Source organism: Acinonyx jubatus, chromosome B2 (assembly GCF_027475565.1).
Source record: "Acinonyx jubatus isolate Ajub_Pintada_27869175 chromosome B2, VMU_Ajub_asm_v1.0, whole genome shotgun sequence".
NCBI classification, from domain to species: Eukaryota; Metazoa; Chordata; class Mammalia; order Carnivora; family Felidae; genus Acinonyx; species Acinonyx jubatus.
Window position 1 is genome coordinate 52,962,682 of NC_069385.1, and position 22,285 is coordinate 52,984,966.

At 35.1% G+C, this 22,285-nt stretch overlaps 2 protein-coding genes and 1 pseudogene across 5 annotated transcripts in view; 1 reads left to right on the forward strand and 2 right to left on the reverse strand.

Moving 5' to 3' along the window:
* The window catches only part of CCDC162P (coiled-coil domain containing 162), a 176,857-nt gene extending 173,204 nt beyond the window's left edge, over positions 1-3,653 (reverse strand). Inside the window, exon 1 of the mRNA XM_027057133.2 lies at positions 2,197-3,653. The gene's annotated coding sequence lies outside the window, so the exon portion shown is untranslated. The remainder of the gene's footprint in view (positions 1-2,196) is intronic.
* Positions 3,654-3,835: 182 nt separating this feature from the next.
* CEP57L1 (centrosomal protein 57 like 1) overlaps positions 3,836-22,285 on the reverse strand; it is a 75,611-nt gene continuing 57,161 nt past the window's right edge. For 3 of the 4 annotated variants that reach the window (XM_027057139.2, XM_027057140.2, XM_053222395.1), the window contains 7 exons: positions 15,245-15,361; positions 12,227-12,304; positions 11,664-11,750; positions 8,546-8,623; positions 8,185-8,429; positions 6,794-6,938; positions 3,836-4,969 (listed from right to left, as the gene is read on the reverse strand). In XM_027057139.2, coding sequence (XP_026912940.1) covers positions 4,751-4,969; positions 6,794-6,938; positions 8,185-8,429; positions 8,546-8,623; positions 11,664-11,750; positions 12,227-12,304; positions 15,245-15,361 — 969 coding nt within the window. In that variant the 3' untranslated portion in view covers positions 3,836-4,750. The remainder of the gene's footprint in view (positions 4,970-6,793; positions 6,939-8,184; positions 8,430-8,545; positions 8,624-11,663; positions 11,751-12,226; positions 12,305-15,244; positions 15,362-22,285) is intronic. The other variant, XM_015065338.3, reaches the window with a different exon arrangement.
* Positions 9,230-10,261, forward strand: LOC113598732 (ubiquitin-conjugating enzyme E2 D3-like; annotated as a pseudogene).

Consider the following 22,285-nt stretch of genomic DNA (forward strand, 5'->3'; position numbering starts at 1 on the left):
GTAGAAGGCGGGGGGTATTAAGGGGAGATTTAAAGAGAGCTTCCTAGAGGAAGCAGTAAATTGAGACCTGAAGAATGACGTAAGGCTAGACAAGCAATATCTATGCAGGAAAAATCTAGGCACAGAGTATGATGGATAAATTCACCCTTATTTTAAAAGATTATTCTAGAAAGATGATTATGTCACAGAACTTTTTATCTTTAAAATTTTTTTCAAATTTTATTTAAATCCAAGTTGGTTAACATATAGTGCAATAATGATTTCAGGAGTAGAATTCAGTGATTCATCACTTACGTATCTTTTTTGACAGCTAACTCATAATTCCCAACGTTCCTCCTCCAAGCACATTGGATTCAGTCTCCCAACACTGCAGACTGCTGAACTGGTCATTAACAAGACCTATATTGTCACAAAACTGCTTTAGAGCATAAAGTAACAATTTGCTTCTCTATTATTTTCTGCTGAAACTATCAAAGCACATAGGTACACAATGAACCATACATACATAGTAAAAAATAAACTTGTTCAGTGGGGTGTGCTAATTTATAGTTCTAATAATTGCCTATGGCATCTAGCAGGATCTTGCACCAAATGAGAATTCAATGACTCTATACCAATAAGGAGAACACTCCCAAAAATTCTACCAGGAAAAAAAAAATCCACCTGATTCTTCAAATGACTCACAACTACAATAAAAAAACAACAACAAAACAAAACTCTGACCTAGACAATATTTTAAAACTTTAAACTTTACAATTTTGTTATGACTAATTCTCCTTACATAACAAAATATGGAAAAGGAATTAAAGAAGTTACATGAAAATAAGCATATAGATTGTGAAGAAAAAGGCTGAAGCATTGGCCAAGTATATTTAATTACCAAGAAGTAAATTTAGTTTTACATCAATGACAGCCAATATAATTTTATTTATCTTCATTTCATCAAAAGGTGCCATGGAACCCATAATGAGTTTTTTATCCCCCCTCACAGATGCTATTATGCCGTAGAGAGTTTTGTCTTATTATACATCTGGGAGTCAGCTTAGTTATCTAAACTTCACATACAATTAAATGTTCTCAGTGCAGACAGCTTTAGTTACAGCTGAATAGAGTTCCAGGAAACCCCATTAGGAGTTTCACTATTTACTCTACACCAACAATGGCAGCTGGCACATTTTTGGCCACGGTGAGCAGTCCTTCCACTGTGCATAACCAACTAGACTTTCCCCCTTAGTTTGATTCTCACCACATTGCAATCAAATTTTAATTTAATTTTTTGATGTCCTGTTACAGATTAAGACTACTCCTTTATAGTTAAAAGTTGTACTTTTTCAGTTGTATAGTTATATTTAAAAAAAAATTTTTTTTTACATTTTATTTATTTTTGATAGAGAGAGACAGAGTACAAATGGGGGAGGGGCAGAGAGAAGGAGACACAGAATCTGAAGCAGGCTCCAGGCTCGGAGCTGTCAGCACAGAGCCCGACATGGGGCTCGAACTCACAAACTGCGAGATCATGACCTGAGCCAAGTTGGAAGCTTAACCGACTGAGCCACCCAGGCGCCCCTGTATAGGTCGTATTTTTAAAGTAAAAAGGCTATATAAAAATCTCAAAAACAACTTTTTTTGAGAGAGAGAGAGAGAGAGAGAGAGAGAGGGAGAGAATGTGCACTAGTGTGCATGAGCAGCTGAAAAGCAAAGGGAGAGAGAGAATCTTAAGCAGGCCCCACCCTGGGGCTTGATGTCATGACCCTGAGATCATGACATGAGCCAAAATCAAGAGTTGGATGCTTAACCGACTGAGCCACCCAGGCGTCCCTCAAAAACAACTTTTAAGTACACCACCACCACTAGCTAGCTCCCTATTTTAAGTATCTCCTTTTACCTTATACTGCTGAAAAATGAGCATGTCCCTTCAACCCCTCTATATTCAGCTAATACCCAATAAAAATGGCTAGGCTGCCAATGACCCATACAAGTACAGTTAACTCAAGATTCCACGAACTGCTATTTCCAGAATTAGAATATTCACAATACCTGCTGTTTTAAACACTCACTTTCTAGTTTCACAGTTTCATCGAAGTTGAGACCTGTCTTGGCTAGACAGTTCCAATTCCATTTTTTTCAATTTCTGATTAAATAAAAAACAAACAAACCTGTTTTTCACTTAAGTGAACAAAATCCACGATATCCTACCGAGTCTCTGCTAGGCAGAGCGCAGCTGCAGGGTTGCCATGGCAACTCTTGTACACTGGCCACAGATTGCCCCTGTCCAAGAAGGAAATCATTTGCTCCACCCCTGAGGAGTCAAAGGCTCTGGTAAGCAGCAGTCTGTGAGCAGGACACATTTCTAGTTCAGTAGCTGTGACGGAGCAACAAGAGACAATTCTTTAGTGTTTCTCCATAATAAATGTCACCCAACAACCAAAACAGACTCCAAATCAAGTTGCCATGTGTGATTATGTATTTCTACACCATGGTAAGATTATATTCTTTACCCACTCTCACTAGAAAACTGAGCTAGGGAATAAGCCAGAACAATTTCCTCTCAGACACAGAAAAGAAGAAGAAGAAAAAAAAAAACCCCAAGTAATTAGAATATTCCCACTTTTACAAAGAATACGTTTTGGCTCTCGCTTTCAGGCTTTAACACATGCAAACTCAGGTTGTCTGACAATTTTTGGTGGGGCAGGGCAGTCACATTTAAGATTTATTGAGTTTTTACTCAATGCCAACCCTTCTGCTGGGTGGTTTCTATGACACGTTACTTCATTTAGGTAGCAATATAATCCCTACTTTACAAATAAGAAATGGAGGCCCTGAAAAGTTATTTGATTGTCCAAACTACTAAATGGTGGAGTCACAATTTGAACCCAAGTCTTCTAATTCTGAAATCTTATGGTTTTTCTCCTACGCTACATTGATTTTTCAAGAAAATTCTCAATTCTTAACTAAAATATTCAAGTGTTCCTAGAATGACTTTGTTTTTGTTTTACCAATACAGTTTCACAAGAGATGACTTCACTACTGATAAGCTAAGTGTAGTCAGCCACTTTCCTAAGTGCATGGAAAACAAAGGCACAGAAAGAGACAGGGCTACATTACAGCCCTGGTGAGTTTTTTGCAAAGTTTAAACTACAGCACTCACATTCTCAAGGAGAAAAGGCAAAGTTGAAAAGTAGGTAAGGTGATGAAAATGAATTTAGATGAAGCACTCTGTGGAATGTCTCTGGGGCTGAAGAAGCTGCAGAGGGAGAGGGAATAAGAGTGGGTGAAGGACACATGCAGTATTTAAACCAGAGACAATCTTTCATCTCCATCATTAGTCACTTTCAAGGATAATTTCAAGTATCCATCTGCCCATTTTCAGTCATTTTTGCACTTCAGGTTTGGAAAGTTCTTCTAACTTAGCACCTCTGCTCTCAGTGAGAATGAATCAGTTTTCTTCTTCCCTCACCAGAGATCTACAATTACCACCTTCCCCCCGCCCCCGCCACACACACACACTTTTAGGGAATTTCTTAGGAGGACTGTCTTTAACATAATTGCTTTTCCTAACTCCCCAAGATCTTGACCTGAAAATTCTTTCATACCTATAGCTTGATCATTCCCCCAGCTGTAGATAAATGTACCATCAATTCTGACTCTTTGGAATCACCATCTCTTAAACTGCTACCCTAGCTTCTGAGTTCCTCCTTTCTATTATGCCTTTTCTGTCAGTCTTCTATTTCTACTTCAGCTGATGACTTCAGTTCTCTAGTTGGCCCAAAGGAGTTCAGTGAAAAAAACAAAAAAGTTCAAAAGAGTCATAATAGTTTCCATAGGTTTCTGGAAAGATAGGTCAACAAGTGTAAATTTATTATAAAGCATACATATACAAAGACATTGCTTATGACATCACTGACTTAAAAATATCTAAAAAAAAGATCATATTTCTCTGAATTGTTCCTGGATAAGGTAATAAAACATCCAATTTCATTTTCCTGTACTTTCCTATAAAAGTGGGTCCTGGAAATTTACATTCTCAATTTATACTGATGAATATTATACATAATGCAAAGACTAAAACTCATCAAAAGTTTTAGTGATAAAGGAATAAGATAAATAGATCACTGGTGTTAAAAAGCAGCACTGGATTTGTAAAAGAGAATAGGAATTGCAGAAAAAGGCTTCTGCAGTTAAGTTATTGACATCTAAAAATTAAGTAACCATGAGTTCCTATTTATAATTGTCACATAAAAACTTGGGCTAAAGGCTTCTTTACAGGGCTCTTCCATTTACAAAAAAGAAAAACATTTCATAGCTCATAAAATAAGATAGGGAAGAAGCACCAGGAAAGGTAAAAGACCTTTCCTTACTCTGTTCATTTTATATTGGTTCTTAAGGTTATAAGCCTACTAAATAAAAAAGTGGAATGGTACTTGTATCTCAAATTTAACTTAATTTTAAATACCATCAATCCAGTATAATTTCTTAGATTTAGCTTAAGAGGTCTGCAAAATGAGCAATGTGTCTAAAACATGGAGAGATTAGGTATTTCAGTCAGAGAAACAAAAACGCAGTCATTTATTATTCGGGACTCTTAGGAGGTTGTTATGCATTAATTTAAAAATATCACAACTTGACACTTTATAAAGACTAGAAACATAATTCAAAATTTCATAAGGCATATTAAATTAAAACCACTTTAGACAATTCAAGATCTCATTGACAAGAGTTCATGTAAGGTGATGGTTTTACTATTGTGTTATTACTGTTCCCACATGATATCATCTCTTCGCAATTTCATTTGAAGATTATGGACTCGTACTGGATGAAAGTTGCTGTTCTTCTGAAGAGAGTTAGTTAGCAAACATTTTCTGGGGCTACTTTTTATGTTCTTTGATCCTTTAGGGCTGCTATCTTCTCGCTGAATACCTGAAGCTTCACTCATCTTTGAGTTTTGAATTTTTTGCTGCAGTTTACGGACCTGGAGAGAAAAAAATCTAACATTTTAGTAAAAAAAAGATATAAAAAATATACCCTAAAATGGATTGGATTGACGGTTTAAAGGTTACATGACATTAAAAAGTTCATTAAGTCTTTACTGAATACCTATCATATGCCTAACGCTGTGCCAGTTAGGTAGAAATATAATGAATAAAACAAACCTTGCTCTCAAAAAGCTTATAGCTCTTATTAGTGAAAGAAAAGCATAAATGTGACAAGTAGAGAATAATTCAGGCTGGGATAACTCTGAGTGGGACAGAAGGTGTTTATTTGAGAAGGCCAAAGTAGGACAAGATCAATGTGGACTGAGAAGATCAGTGAAAAGCTGCAAGGAAGATTTATAAGGGATATGAAACGAGTAAAAACTGGAGAACAGAGACAAGAGAAAAAGACCTTTCAGGAATGAGCACTGAATTTATAGAGTTGAATGTACATATACATATTTTACTTGAAAGTATTCCTGAATTTAAAGTATTACTGAATGCTAGTTAAAAGATGTCTCATTGGGTGGTATCTGGTAACAGTTGATGGAATTAAATGAAACAAAACCTATCAACTAGCCAAAACCTATTTCTGCCAAACCCAGTCCATTACTTAGTCTATTTCACTTATGCATGGGCCTAATTTGTAGATCTGATCCAGATATTGGCTAAGAACCTAGTATGTGTCCAAGGCCATTTAAATTTCAGAAATTAAATTTATCATGATAAAATGCTGGAAACTTTATACTGCTATAGCTATTATGGAGTAGAAATAATATTTTTCAAAACTTTATGTATGTTAAAAATACGACTATTTTTGTATTCCCTTCAAATTTCTCCTATGCAATTCTAAGAAAGTGTACATTATATAATCTTCACCCTAACACAATCATACAAAAAAATTTACTTACTATAGCTTTAAAAGCCAGTAAAATGAAGATATTTGCTTTAAAAGTTTCATTTCCTCTTTTTCTCTTTATTGGTCATAGAAGAATAAAGGCAGTAAAATTCTGAATCCTTTATTACTTTCCTATAAAAGCGGGGAAGGCTGAGTTGTGAGGTTAATATATCACCAACTTATATGAATGCTGACTATTCTATATAGGCAGATAGCTATATGATGTGATTTGAGGGTTCCTGGAAAGACTTCTTCTGCCTTCTGCTCCAGCAGGGTAATAGTGCTAATAATCCAACCTATGGAATCACTGTCTTGGGATAAAATAGTATCATATTCCATGATTCTTCTGTTGAAATATTAAAATTGCTATGCCATTCTTAGTTATTAAGCATTCGCATACAAGGACAGAGTCCCCCTTACCACCACACTATAGCTAGTTAAGCACAGGTCCCCAGGGAATGGAACACAGCCTAACTTGTTCTGGGAAAGTACAAACAATGGTTTTAGCATTAGAGTACTGCTTGAGGAGCCAGGTTATGTATGGGTACTGAAACAGAGACCTGTCAACATAAGAGTCTTCATTAAAGCATTAGGGGCAGGAAAAATAAAGGGAAAGAATGTTAAAAGGGTAACCAGGAGGGCTGCAAAGCAAACTTAGCCTCCCTCAAAATTTTCCCAAGGTCATTTCTGAATACATAACTAAACATTCTTGTTCCCCTTACTTTACAATTATCTTGGAGAACTCTTCATGGAGGCCATGTTATTCCAATGGGACAGATGGCTCTATAATAAGCCTAATTTCTAGCTGTCATCTTTTCACTAAACCACATACACAGACCTCAAATTTGAAAGATCATGCAGAGATATAACACTGACTCCAAATATGTTATCTTTTTATTAAAATCTTTAACTAAAGCCTTCTTACATTATCTTGATGCTTCATCAGTTTGGAAATTTGTTCTCCTTTAATTTCCATTTTCTTGACTAAATGCTCTAGTTCACATTCTATGTCTTCACAGACTGAATGACTTTCAGTCTCCTTCATTTGATTTAGTAGTTCTTCGTGCTCCCTATGAAAGAAAAGCAAATATCAAGTACTATTATGGTTTATATGTTATATGTCTTTGGTATAATTAAACAATATTCTGTTCAATCATAAATTTTTTCCAGTTAAATATTAATCTTCAAAGACAGTCTCTTTATGTAGGGTTATCTAATTAAATCTACAGTAAATATAAAAGGCTCTTGTGATTTGAGATTAGATAAATTTAGAAATATCCTAGACTTAGGGTCTTAAAGAACCTTAGAATAAAGTCCAAATTTTTGATACTCATGGCTAAATGTAATAAAACATTCTGATGTCCTTAGCTAAAAGTATTAAAGGATTCTCTTTAGTTCCAACTTTGGAATTCTTAATATAGCGTGTTTAGGAAGAATTCCAGCTATAAAAGTATTTGCCTGAGAAATCCCTAGATTTGGTGATTGCCTACTGAAAGAGATACTGTCAAGAGAACTAGTTATATCTTCTACAGAGGTCTTATTTCAACTAGCTGGCTACCCAAATCTCGTATTGTCTGGGATTTTTGTTGAATATATATTTAAACTTGGGGCTTAAAATATGTATCCTATACAGAATCTTTACTATGGATGCTTCAAAACTTATAATGCAGACCAGACAGAGTTTAAAACAAGAAATTGCTTTCCTACTTGTCTAATGAAATGCCACTTAATTAAAAAGATTATAAAAAGCAAAAGGAGAATCCTTCTTATAAAAGCATTTGTGAGTTATAATTTAAGGTCAACTGACCCCATTTGTTAGGACAGTAATAATTGTCTATCAGTTCAGATCTTGGGAACACAGAAACTCCTTAGATTGGAAAAGTAGTATTTATATACAGTTGAAAATTTAAATACTATCAGTAAATACAATGAAAAATCAGTGGCAACTCTGCAGATGAAAGTAAGTCCCAATCTAAGTGAGGCCTTTAAGAATTTATAAGTGGCAGGGGTGCCTGGGTGGCTCAGTCAGTTAAGCGTCTGACTTCGGCTCAGGTCAGGATCTCATGGTTCGTGAGTTCAAGCCCCATATCAGGCTCTGTGCTGACAGCTCAGGGCCTGGAGCCTGCTTTGGATTCTGTGTCTCCCTCTCTCTCTGCCCCTCTGTGCTCTGTCTCTCTCTCTCAAAAATAAACATTAAAACAATTTTTTTTTAAGTTTAAAAAAAGGTAAAGAATTCATAAGTGGCATTGTTCTTAAGAAGAAAAAAGATGCCTACATATCTTGCTACTTCTTCTGATAAAGAATAAAAATACTTACATACTCATTTGGTCCAGTTCATCTTGCATTGCCATCAAAAGTTCAGACAAATTGTCACAAATAGAAAGGGAATTTTTTGAGTCAGAAGGTTCAGCTTTACACTGGGCACTTGTTCTAGTAGGCTTGTAGAGACATCTAAGCTCGGTAACTTCAGTAGGTTTCTGAAGGATATGTGGCCCATAATGTTGCATCATCTGCAGGAGGCTTTGCATACTTCTATTCACAGAATGGCCTGCACTGGCAGACTTTAGGGGAAAAGAAATAGCTGAGAACAATTTTAAATGACTCATGGCATTTAAATAGCACTTGCAACAAAACAGGAGTGTGTCAGAACAAGTATCTTCATTTTTTCCTCTCTTACCTTCTCAGCCATAATAGGCAGTGATTCAAACTTGGAATAAATTTGCTGACGTGGTCCTCTCTTTAAACATTTAGTTTTCTAAATATTAACGAAGGAAAAAGAGTAAACAAAAAAATTTTTTAAGACATTTATGATATGAAGAAGTTTCGAAACTCAACAGTGAACAATCTGATTAGAAAGAAGCAAAAAATATGGATAGACATTTTGCTGAAAAGGTCATATGTACGGCAAATAAATACATGAAAAGATCTGCAACACATTAGCCATTAGGAAAATGCAAGTTACAATGAAATATCACTACACAGCTAACAGGATGGCCAAAATGGAGAACAGTGACAACAACAAATGCTGGCAAACATACAGAGAAGCCAGATCACTCATGCATCACTTGTAGGAATACAAAATAATATAGCCACTTTGGAAAACAATTTGGAAATTTCTTGTAAAACTAAACATGTACTTCTCATATGACCTGGCAATTATACTCTTGGATATTTATCCCAGAAAAATTAAAACCTACGCTCACACAAAAACCTATATGCAAATGTTCATAACAGCTTTATTTGTGATAGTCAAAAACTGAAAACGATCCAAATCTCCTTCAATAGGATCCACCAAATATCAACACATTCTTTTTATTTCTGTGTAGTATTTCATGTTATAGATGTACTACAGCTTAATCACTGATAGCAAAGCAGGATGAGCTGGACCAAATAAGGATGTAAGTATTTTTATTCTTTACCAGAAGTAGCAAGATACGTAGGCATCTTTTTTTTTTCTCAGTCTTAAGAACAGTGTCACTTATGAATTCTTAAAGGCCTCGCTTAGATTGGGATTTATTTTCATCTGCAGAGTTGTCACTGATTTTTTATTGTATTTATTGATAGTACTAAATTTTCAACTGTGTATAATTACTACTTTTCCAATCTGAGGAGTTTCTGTGTTCCCAAGATCTGAACTGACAGACAATTATTACTGTGCTTCTAACAAATGGGTTCTGGTGACCTTAGATTATATAAAACTGCTTCCAGGATCTATTGTATTGTTATCATCTGTTGTGTCATTTAGTGCCACTTTTATAAAGTATTGCAGAATACATTTCTCTGAGTTTAGTACTAGGGGCAGCTTGAGGGAAGCCCTGGCCCCTCCCTCTGTGCCTGTGTCTGGCAGAGCCAGTGGGAGACAAAAAGACAATCCTTCCCTGTGCCTAGATAATCAAGAGTTTTGGTCCAGTCTTTGAGCCCCCATTGAGAAAGTGAGGGGCCAGGCAAAAAGCACAAGTTATGGGATTGAAATGGATTAATAAGAGTGATTTGGCCCATGACCCTCTAGCACAGTGTTCTGCAGGTCCAGTTGGGGAAGATATGTTTCATCAGCAAGCCACAATTATGGGACCTAATGATGGCCCATATTGAGGCAGTGTATCCTTTTTGACAATTCGTTTTCCTATAGACTCTTCCTTGAAACCACCTAAGGTTGCATTTACAAGAAGAATTTATCAATCAATATTTTTCAAATACTACAGGATTGGTAGCATTTGCCTTGATATTCGAAGATCACAGTGATCTCCTGCTTTAATTATTTATAAATTATCCATTTGTTCCCTGCTATATGATCCAAACCCAGATGACACCCTAGTGCCAGAGACTGCACGGATCTATAAAATAGAAGTACAACAGAGTATCCTGGAAATGGGCTCAGTAGTATGCTATGTGATGCTACCTTAAAGTCAGAATAGCCTGCATTATAGCTGGAATAAACTTTAAATTACTGTTCCTTTTTTGATTTTCTTATCTGGCTACTCCCTTATCAGACTTCATCTTTTAAAATGTTATTTTTTGTTTATCTCCCTCCATTCATTTGCATACTCATCTGACAAAGACCAGCTTTGGACAACAACTGCTTTTAGAAACTAAAAAGTAGTTATAAGGGAACAGTTGCCCAAGATTCAGAATTGTTTTTTTTTAAAAAGAAGCATGTGTATTATGTGGCCAGTGTCTTTACTCTAACTTGGTTATGAGACTAAAACCATCCTGCACTGCTCTAATACACTGAAGAAATCACCTGAGCAGGAGGGAGGTGGATGCTCGGTTGTCACATCAAAGGAAGCAGCATTATTCAAGTACCCATTCTTTTTTTAAACCTTCTACTGTTGGAGATACTTTATGCTCAAAAATGATGTGACTGGGGGGGCACCTAGGTTGGTTCTGTTGCTTCAGGGTCCGACTTCGGCTCAGGTCATGATCTTGCAGTGCATGGGTTCAAGCCCAGCGTAGGGCTCTGTGCTGACAGCTGGGAGCCTGGAATCTGTTTCAGATTCTGTGTCTCTTTCTCTCTCTCTCTGCCCCTCTCCCACTTGCACTCTGCCTCTCTCTCTCTCTCTCTCTCTCTCAAAACTAAATAAACATTAAAAAAAACTGATGTGACTGGAGAATTGGTATTAATTTATGGCATCAGCAGAACAGAAAATGTGATGTATTTTATGCATGTTAATATAGGAATGACATGCTCTTGTTCTATAGAGAATGGAAACTGGAAGCCAAATACCCTTTGTATTCCAAAATGGGGTCTCAAACATTTTTAAATTTTCATTTAAATTGTTAGGAGACTTGGAGCTATTCGTTAATCTATCTTCCAATACACCATTTAATACAGCATTAAATAAATGATACAAGCTGTCAATGGATGAGTAATCAACTAATAGCTCTGCTAGTAACTGATTTATTTTTCTTCAATAAAGTTGTACAAACTGAAAAAAAAAAGAGTCTAGAACTAGAAAAATGTCTGTCTCTCTGGAAAAATTGGAATGCTATTGTTATTTCACAAAGACAGATATACTGACCGTTACATGCTCCTTGTTGCTTTGATTGTCAAGCAAGCTTGGAACTAGGTTTTGTGCTCAACTATGGATACTTTCTTTAACCTAGGTTTTATAGAATATTCTATCCTCAAACCTAAAACCATCATCACTCAACTTATGTTTTAATCCACATTTCATAGCATTATTGCATGTCTTTTATTATAAATCTCTTCAAATTCTTTTTGGAAATGGATAGATATAAATATTAGAAGAGTAAAGAAATAGACATTAGCAAATAAGAATAAAGTATCTGCCTACCTTTGAAGATTTCTTCTTCTTCTTGGAGCATTTTTTATTTGATACTGAAGACATTAAAATTCTACTGATTTCAAGTCCAGTTTGAAGCTACAATATTAAAGAACAAGCTTTATAAAACTGATTTTTAATAAGCTCTTCAAAGACATTATAATGAGAAATCAAGTTTATAAAAATCTCAGTTTATAAAGACAAAAATGCTTTCTGAGGAAGAAAACTCCAAATATTTTTTGTATGTGAAAGCTACTAAGTCTATTGATAATTACAACCATTTTCTGTTTATGAGAGAATGCATTACTTAATACACGTATACCAATCAACTGAAAATCTATATCAGGAATTCTTTCGTAGATATATGTCAAAATTTCAAGACTATAAGACCTCTCTTGGCAGTGCATCCAAGTATATAAATATACTGGCTGACTTACTAAGAATTTCATTAGTATAGCAAAAAGAGACAAAACTAACAAGCAATGAAGCAGAAATTATAGGCTTCAGACAATGAAAAATAAGTATAATAAATAATCTGTGGTTTATTTTGATACATAATATAATGCTCTATTTACTTCTGATGCTTTGTCCTGAAATAGCTTACGATGATGTTCTTCTTCCTTAAGTTTTTCTTCTAAATGTTTAATCTTGCCCTGCAAAAGAACAAAAAAACCTGGGATTGTTATATAAAACCTAGAGTCAAATATCCTTTGTTCTTTTTCCAAATAGAGTGTTTGGAGTCTTGATTCTTAATAGTTCAGCAAATTAAACAGAAAGAAAGAAAAATAAAGGGCAAAAGATGCTAAGATTTTTCCTGGCTTCCTTCCTATGCTTCTTTATCTGCTATTACATATAAGAGGAACAAAGGGAAAGCAAAGAATGTACATGCAAAGACATTAACTTCCAGCAACAAAATTGTAATGATGAAACTTCTGAGGTCTAGAAGGTCAAACAATTATAGCTTGGGTCTCAGTGTTTCATTCAAAACATAGACAAATCACAATAAATTTCTACTGTGTGCATATTATAAGGGTGCAGTTGTTGGCAGAGGGAATTCATAGGAAGACATATAATAAATATAATATATAGAATATATCATAATAAAAAGCTTTTGTCCAGTGAAGGAAACAATCAACAAAACTAAAAGGCAACCTACAGAATGGGATAAAATATTTGCCAGTGACATATCTGATAAAGGGTTAGTATTCAAAATATACAAAGAACTTATAAAACTCAACACCACAAAAATGAATAATCCAAGTAAAGGGGTAGAAGACATGAATAGACATTCTTCCAAAGGAGACATCCAGATGACCAAAGACACATGAAAAGATGCTCAACATCACTTATCATCAGGGAAATGCAAATCAAAACTACAATGAGATATCACCTCATACCTGTCAGAATGGCTAACATCAACAACACAAGAAACAACAGGTGTTGGTGAGAATGTGGAGAAAGGGGAACCCTCTTGCACTGTTGGTGGGAATGCAAACTGGTGCGACCACTCTGGAAAACAGTATGGAGTTTCCTCAAAAAGTTAAAAATAGGGGCGCCTGGGTGGCTCGGTCGGTTAAGCGTCCGACTTTGGCTCAGGTCATGATCTCACAGTTCATGGGTTTGAGCCACAAGTAGGGCTCTGTGCTGACTGCTCAAAGCCTGGAGCCTGCTTTGGATTCTGTGTCTCTCTCACTCTCTGCCCCTCCCCTGCTCGCATTTTGTCACTTTCTCTCTCAAAAATAAACATTAAAAAAATTAAAAAAAAAAAAGTTAAAAATTGAACTACCCAGAAATTGCATTATTAGGTATCTAACCAAAGAATACAAAAATATTAATTCAAAGGGACATGTGCACCCCTATGTTTATAGCAGCATTACTATAACAGCCAAATTATGGAAACAGCCCAAGGGTTCACGACTGTTGAATGGATAAAGAAGATGTGGCATGTACACACACACACACACACACACACACACACACACACACACACACACACACAGGAATATTACTCAACCATAAAAAAAGAATGAAATCTTGCCATTTGCAATGATGTGGATGGAGCTAGAGAGTATAATGCTAAGTGAAAAAAGTCAGAGAAGGACAAATACTGTATGATACGATTTCACTCATATGTGGAATTAAAGGAATAAAACGGGTGCCTGGGTGGCTCAGTTGGGTAAGCATCCAACTCTTGATTTCGGCTCAGGTCATGATATTATGGTTTGTGAGATGAACCCTGCGTCAGGCTCTGCATTGACAGTGTGGAACCTGCTTGAGATTCTCTCTCTCTGCCCCACCCCTGCTCTCTCTCTTTCAAAATAAATAAACATTTTTAAAAAATAAATAAATAAAACAAATGAACAACAAAAAAAAGAGAGATAAAGTAAAAAATAGGCTCTTGGGGAGCCTGGGTGGCTCAGTTGGTTGAGCGCCCGACTCTTGATTTTGGCTCAGGTTGTGATACCAGGGTTGTGGGATCGAGCCCCATAACAAGCTCTGAGCTGAGCATGGAGCCTGCTTAAGATTCTCTCTCTTTCTCTTTGACCCCCTCCCCTGCTAGCATTCTCTCTCTCTCTCTAAAAAAATAAATAAAACAAATAAAAAAAAAAAAAAGACTTAACTATAGAGAACAAACTGATGGTTAGCGGAAGGGAGATGGGGGGAGGGATGGAGGTGATGGAGATTAAAGACACATTTGTTGTGATGAGTACCAGCTGATGTATGGGACTGCAGAATCACTATATTGCATACCTGAAACTAATATTACACTGTATGTTAACTAACTGAAGTTTAAATAAAACCTTTAAAAAAAAAAAGAAAAACAATTTTGTGACAATGTATGGTGAGGGATATTAATTAGACTTATTGTGGTCATCATTAGGTTGTACACCTGAAACTAACATAATGTTTTTTTCAGTTATAACTAAATTTTTAAAATATGAAAAAAGCATAAGATATGTTCCTTGTTATTTAACAGTTTACACTGTATGTAAGGAAACAAAAGTAATATACATGAAACAATTAAACAACAAAACAATGAATATAATTTGACTCAGACTATATACACACTCATACATATATATATGTATTTTATATATAATATACATATGTATTTCATCTTATATCCATGCTATGGTTCAGAGTGTGAAGACAGTACTATTTCAAAGGGAGAGCTTCCTGAGAATTGGAGAACTCAAGCAGGACCTGAAGAAGGTCTTATGAAATGAAGAAAATTTGGGTGGAGAAAGGAGAGGGCATTTCAGGATGGGATATAGGATAGACTTGACTGTAAGTGGTGAAAGTCAATCTTTTCAATATCCTTTAGGCAAATTATCTGACTAATGAAAATGTTCTGCCATTTCAGAAGAAGCCCAAATTACAATTTTACATCAAAAGGCAAGCTCATTCATGCCATGACAGAATGCATTAACTTTTCATCTCCACAGGCAGAAAATCATATCTGGATTACTAAGAGCTGTTAAAGAAGTTTTATAAATCAGATTTACTGTATATTCACATATAGGGCCAATAATGCTTAATACTAAAGATTTATTCCTGGCATCATCACTTCAAAGAAACAAATGGAAGCTTACCTCAGCAGTTTTCTGAGTTGCTGTAAGTTTAAAACATTCTTTTTCTAAGACATCAAGCTTTTCAAGTTTTGCTTGCAGCTTCATATGATCTTGCTCTTTTTCCCTTTGAAGCTGGGCCTGGAAAGGATAAAAACAAAACCTGAATTTGGCAAGTAATGCCAATGGCTCAAGAATAATACAACTTCTGAGAATTAAAGCACAATAAATCTGTCATAAGAAACATGTATATACATGTACATAGGTGCTTATGAGTAAAAAACAGAAAAATAAAAATACTTTTAAAAAACAAACATAATATTAAAAAATGAGCTATATTAGCATCAATGAAACAAACTCTTCTATGTATGTTTATATGACATTTCTACTAAGGAAAACATCATCAGTGAAACATATATTAAATAAACTGTTATTTGTAGGGTGACCAAACCTACACATTGATATATCTTTTAATTATAACACAGAAAATCAGCTATCAGAGAAATAAAGTATATAGAGAAACTGGAGAAAAGGAAAGTTATACATATATTTTCACATCTATACATTGTTTTGTAATGGTTATTTATTATCACACTAATGAAAGGTACTAATAATAGGGGCAACTGTGAGGAGGCAGGGGGTATATGAAAACTTTCTATACTGGCTGCTCAATTTTCTATAAACTTAACACTGCTCTAAAGAATAAAGAATATTAAAAAACAAAAAACTGAAACAAGCAATAAACAGTCTCAGTGACCTGTGGTCTAATATCAACTGGCATTACAGAGGGAGAGAAGGAGAGAAGAATTATTCAGGCAAAAATAATTATTTGAAGTTATGACAATGGCTAAAAATTTACCATTTTTAAAATGTTTATTTTTGAGAGAGAAAGAGACAGAGTGTCAGATGGGGGGGGGGCGCATAGAGAGAGGGAGACACAGAATCTGAAGCAGGGTCCAGGCTCTGAGCTGTCAGCACAGAGCCTGACGCGGGGCTGGAACTCACAGACTGTGAGATCGTGACCTGAGCCAAAGTTGGATGCTTAACCAACTGAGCCACCCAGAAGCCCCCAAAATTTTCCAAATTTGATGAAAAATATTACTGGACAGATCCAAGAATAATAATAACAAATTAAAAAACCCAAGCAGAGTAAGTACAAAGAAAACCATATTTGGGCACATCATTATCAAATTACTAAAAACCAGTGATAAAGGGAAAACCTTAGAAGCAGTCTGAGAAGTGATGATTCATTATGCACAGAGGAATGAAGATAAAAATTCTCATTAGAAGCTATGAAATTCAGAAGACAATTGAGATCACATTTTTAATGTGCTGAGAGAACAAAAGCTGCCAACTAGAATTTTATATCCAGTGAAAATATCCTTCACCAATAATAGTGAAGGAAGGACTTGTCCAGAAAAATATATGCTAAGAGAATTCTCAGCATACTTTTAAAGGATGTACTTTGGACTGAAGGAAATGACACCAGACATAAGATCATACCTACACAAAGAAAGAAAAACATTGGAAATGGTAAAAATGTGAATAGATACATATTCCATCTTATTTCTTTAAATTTTCTTTAAAGGACAACCTTTTAAAGCAAAAATAATACTGATGTAGCGTGAGTTTTATAACACATACAGAAATAAAATTATGAAAACTGTAGCACAAAGGGGACAAGTGGAATCACACTGTAGTAAGGATTGTACATCATATTGAAATGTTTTAATACTAATTCTTGGCCAACTGGTTTAGTTAAAAACGCATATTTTAACTTGTACAACAGCTACTGCAAAGAGGAGAGAAGTATCAGGAGGAAGAGAAGTCAATAAAATTTAAAAAGAAATCACTAGAGAAGTTAGAAAATATTTTTTAGCTGAATGACAAGAAAAACACAAAACATCTGGGGTGCCTGGGTGGCTCAGTTGGTTGAGTGATCTACTCGTGATTTCGGCTCAGGTCATGATCTGAGGGTTGAGGGATCAAGCCCTGCATTGGGCTCCGCTCTGAGCCTGCCTAAGATTCTCCCTCTCCCTCTTTCTCTCTCTCTCTCTCCACCCACCCTTCCTCCCCTTTCCCTGTCTTGCTCTCTCTCTAAAATTAACAAAACAAAACAAAACATCAAGCTCTGTGGGAGGCAAGTAAAGCGGTTAAGAGTGAACTCAGTAGCTTTCATCATAAAATGGCAACATTTAAGAGAAAGAATAAAAGTTTTAAAATCAATAAGGAAGGAAATAATAAAATGGAAATCAATTATGTAGGAAATAACAAAAAACTATAAATAAAAAGTTATTTTCTTGCAACAGATGTAGGGGAAGGGAAGGAAAAGGAAAAAGAAGATAAAAACAGAGAGGGAGGCAAACCATTAGACTCTTAAATACATAGGACAAACTGAAGGTTGCTGGAGGGGGGTGGGCTAAATGGGTGATGGGCATTAAGGAGGGCACTTGTTGAGATGAGCAGTGGGTATTATATGCAAGTAATGAATCACTAAATTCTACTCTTGAAATCAATACTACACTGTATGTTAACTAACTGGAATTTAAATTAACAAAAAGGAAAAAAAAGAAATAAAAAAAGATGCTTTCTCAAAAAAAATGTTGCTTTTTTTGAAAAAATCAATAAAATTTATAGAAGTGATAGGTAGATGGATAATTTTTAAAAGAGTAAAATTATAAATTAGTAATATCAGAAATGAAAGAAGGGACATCTCTAAAGACACAAAAAGAAACAGAAAAATCCAAGTAGCCCTATATCTGGTAAATAAATTGAATTCATAATTTAAAAACTGTCCACAAGAATACTCCAGATCCAGATGGCTTCTATCAAATTTAAATTCTATCAAACATTTAAGGAAGAAATAACACTAGTCTTATACAAGGTCTTTCAGGAAACAGAACAAGAGATCTTTCCAAGTAATTTTACAAGGGCAACAAAACCATGACACCAGAACTAGACAGACATTATGAGAAAATTACAAAGATCCTTCAAAGATACAGTCACAAAAATACTTAGGCAAAAATTTAGCAAACTGAATCAAGGAATGTAGAAAAAGAATAATGTATCAAAATCAGTTGGGGTCCATACCAAGAATGCAACATCGATTAACATTTGAAAATCAAATAATGTAACTTACCATATTAACAGAATAAAGGAGAAAAATCATATGACCCATCTGATGAGATGCAGAAAAAGCAATTAACAAAATTCAATACTCATTCATGACAAAAACTTTCAGCAAACTAAGAACAGAAGGTAATTTCCACAACTTCATAAGGGAGAGCTACGAATAACCTATAGATAATATCATAGTTAACAGTGAAAGATTGGCATCTTTCCCCAAAGATCAGAAACAAAGCAAGGATGACAGTCTTTACTACTTCTACTTAAAGTGTATTAGCTGTAATAGCCAGTGCAATAAGGTGAAAAAAGGAAATAAAAGCCATAAAGATTGGAAAAGAAGAAATAAAACTGTCTTTATCCATAGATGATAGGATTATGTATACTGAAAATGCCTAAAAAATTGAAAACTACTGGAACAAACAAATTAGCAAGACTACAGGATGCAAAGTCACACAAATATTAATTTTACTAGTAACAGAAAAATGGGAGGAAATGATACTGTTCATCATAGCATTAAGAAAACATTAAATTCTTAGAGATAAATTTAACAAGAGATGTAAGACCTCATTAAAAACTACAAACCACAACAAAGAGAAAGTAAAGACTGAAATAAACGGAGAATTACATCATACTCATAGATTGACAGATTAGATATTTTTGAGATGTCAATTTTCCTCCAAATGATCTCCAGATTTAACAAGACCACAGACAAAATCCCAGAAGACTTATTTTTTAGAAAATGCCACACTGAATATAAAATGTTTATAGAAGTGCAAAGGATCTATAATAACCACAATAATCTTCAAAAAGAACAAAGTGGGAAGATTTGCATTACTTGATTTCAAGACTTACTTTACAGCTACATGGTATACAGGGTCCCAGAAACAGACTTTATCTATATAGTCAATCAACTATACACAAAGCTGCCAATACAATTCAATGGGAGAAAGGATAGTATTGTAACAAATGGTGCTGGAAAAACTGGACATCCACATGAAAAGAAATGTAACCTTCAACATTTTCTCTCGGCATACAAAAATTCCAGATGGAGCACACAGAAAAATGCAAACCAATAACTTCTAAAGAAAAATATTTTGGAAAACAGTTTAGAAGTTTCTTATAAAGTTAAACATGCACTTACCTGTGGCATCACAATTTTATTACTAGATATTTACCCAAAAGAAATAAAACATACATCCACAAAAGATTTGTACAAGAATATTCATAATAGCTTTATTCATCCTATCCCCAAACAGAAAACAAGCCAGATGTCAATCAAAATAAAAACAAATAGCAATCCCTACCCAAATAACACCAGCATTCTCCACAGAGCTAGAACAAACAATCCTAAAATTTGTATGGAACCAGAAAAGACCCCGAATAGCCAAAGCAATCCTGAAAAAGAAAACCAAAGCCAGAAGCATCACAATCCCAGACTTCAAGATGTATTACAAAGCTGTAATCACCAAGACAGTATGGTGCTGGCACAAAAACAGACACTCAGATCAATGGAACAGAATAGAGAACCCAGAAATGGACCCACAAACGTATGGCCAACTAATCTCTGACAAAGCAGGAAAGAATATCCAATAGAATAAAGACAGTCTCTTCAGCAAATGGTGCTGGGAAAACTGGATAGCAACATGCAGAAAAATGAACCTGGACCACTTTCTTACACCATACACCAAAATAAGCTTAAAATTAATGAAAGATCTAAAAGTAAGACAGGAAGCCATCAAAATCCTCAAGGAGAAAGCAGGCAGAAACCTCTTTGGCCTTGGCCGCAGCAACTTCTTACTCAACACGTCTCCAGAGGCAAGGGAAACAAAAGCAAAAAAGAACTATTGGGATCTCCCTCATCAAAATAAAAAGCTTCTGCACAGCAAAGGAAATAATCAGCAAAACTAAAAGGCAACTGATGGAATGGGAGAAGATATTTGCAAATGACATATCAGATAAAGGGTGAGTATCCAAAATCTATAAAGAACTTATCAAACTCAACACCCCAAAAACCCCCACAAATAATCCAGTGAAGAAATGGGCAAAAGACATGAATAGACACTTCTCCAAAGAAGACATCCTGATGGCTAACAGACACGTGAAAAAATGCTCAACATCACTCATCACCAGGGAAATACAAATCAAAACCACAATGAGATACCACCTCACACTGGTCAGAATGGCTAACATTAACAACTCAGGCAACAACAGATGTTGGCGAGGGTGCAGAGAAAGGAGAATCCTTTTACACTGCTGGTGGGAAAGCAAACTGGTGCAGCCCCTCTGGAAAACAGTATGGAGTTTCCTCAAAAAATTAGAAATGGAACTACCCTACGGCCCAGCAATTGCACTACTAGGTATTTATCCAAGGGATACAGGTGTGCTGTTTTGAAGGGGCACATGCACCCCCATGTTTATAGGAGCACTATTAACAATAGCCAAAGTATGGAAAGAGCCCAAATGCCCATCGATGGATGAATGGATAAAGAAGATGTGGTATACACACACACACACACACATGCACACACAATGGAGTATTACTCGGCAATCAAAAAGAATGAAATGTTGCCATTTGCAACTACGTGGATGGAACTAGAGGGTATTATGCTAAGCAAAATTCGTCAGTCAGAGAAAGACAAATATATGACTTCACTCATATGAGGACTTTAAGATACAAAACAGATGAACATAAGGGAAGGAAAGCAAAAATAGTATAAAAACAGGGAGGGATAAAAACATAAGAGACACTTAAATATACTGGAGGGGTTGTGGGAGGGGGGATGGGTAAATGGATAAGGGGCATTGAGGAATCTACTCCTGAAATCATCATTGCACTACATGCTAGTTTGAATGTAAATTTTAAAAATAAAATTAAAAAAATAATGTAAAAACAGGGAGGGGGACAAACCATAAGAGACTCTTAAATACAGAGAACAAACAGAAAGTTGCTGGAGGGGTTGTGGGAGGGGGGATGGGCTAAATGGGTAAGGGACATTAAGGAATCTACTCCTGAAATCATTGTTGCACTATATGCTAACTAACTTGAATGTAAATTAAAAATAATAATAATAGTAGTAAATTAAAAACAAAACAAAAACAAATAAGCAAATCATGCTTACATCTATGTAATAAATTCTATAAGCAATAAAAAGCAAAAGCTATTGATACAGACAACATGGATTAATAAAAAACTTTATGCTAAACAAGACAGTACATTTCCTATGATCCAATTATATGAAATTCTGAGACAGGCAAAAACTCTCAGGTAGAATAAATCAGCATAGTAGTTGTCTTGTTGGTAGTTGGGAGAAAGCAGGAAATATCTTGACAGAGATATGAGAGAATTTCTATTGTCTGATAGGGCTGTGGATTATATACTTATTTATCAGATCTGTGCATTTCATATGTAAATTATAACTCAATAAAAACATTTAAAACTGTTAAAAGTCACTGATCAACAATACTTAGCTACAATAGGAATTTTGAGGTTATTTTAGAAGATAAAATAAGTGAACTTCATCAAGCGGTTGCTCTTCTGGTTGCTGTACCCTTATTTACACAACTCAGAATTGTCAGACTTTTACATTTTTTCCAATCTGGTGGATGTGCAATAGTATCTTGTGGTTTTAATTTGCATTTTCCTAGTTACTAATGAGAATGATAACTCTTTTATAAATGTATGACCATTTGTGATTTCCTTTTTCCTATACTGTGCCCATTTTTCTGCTGTTTAGTTACTTTTTTGTCTTGTTTAAGAAATCCTTCTCCATTCCTAAGTCATCAAGACATTGTTCTGCATTTGCTTCTAAAAATTACAAAGATTTCATGTAAATCTTAAATCCATCTGGAATTGATTTTTGTGTATAATGTAAGGCTGGCATCCAATTTCATTTTTTTTCTCACGTAGCTAATCAATTTTCCCAAAACCATTCATTGCAG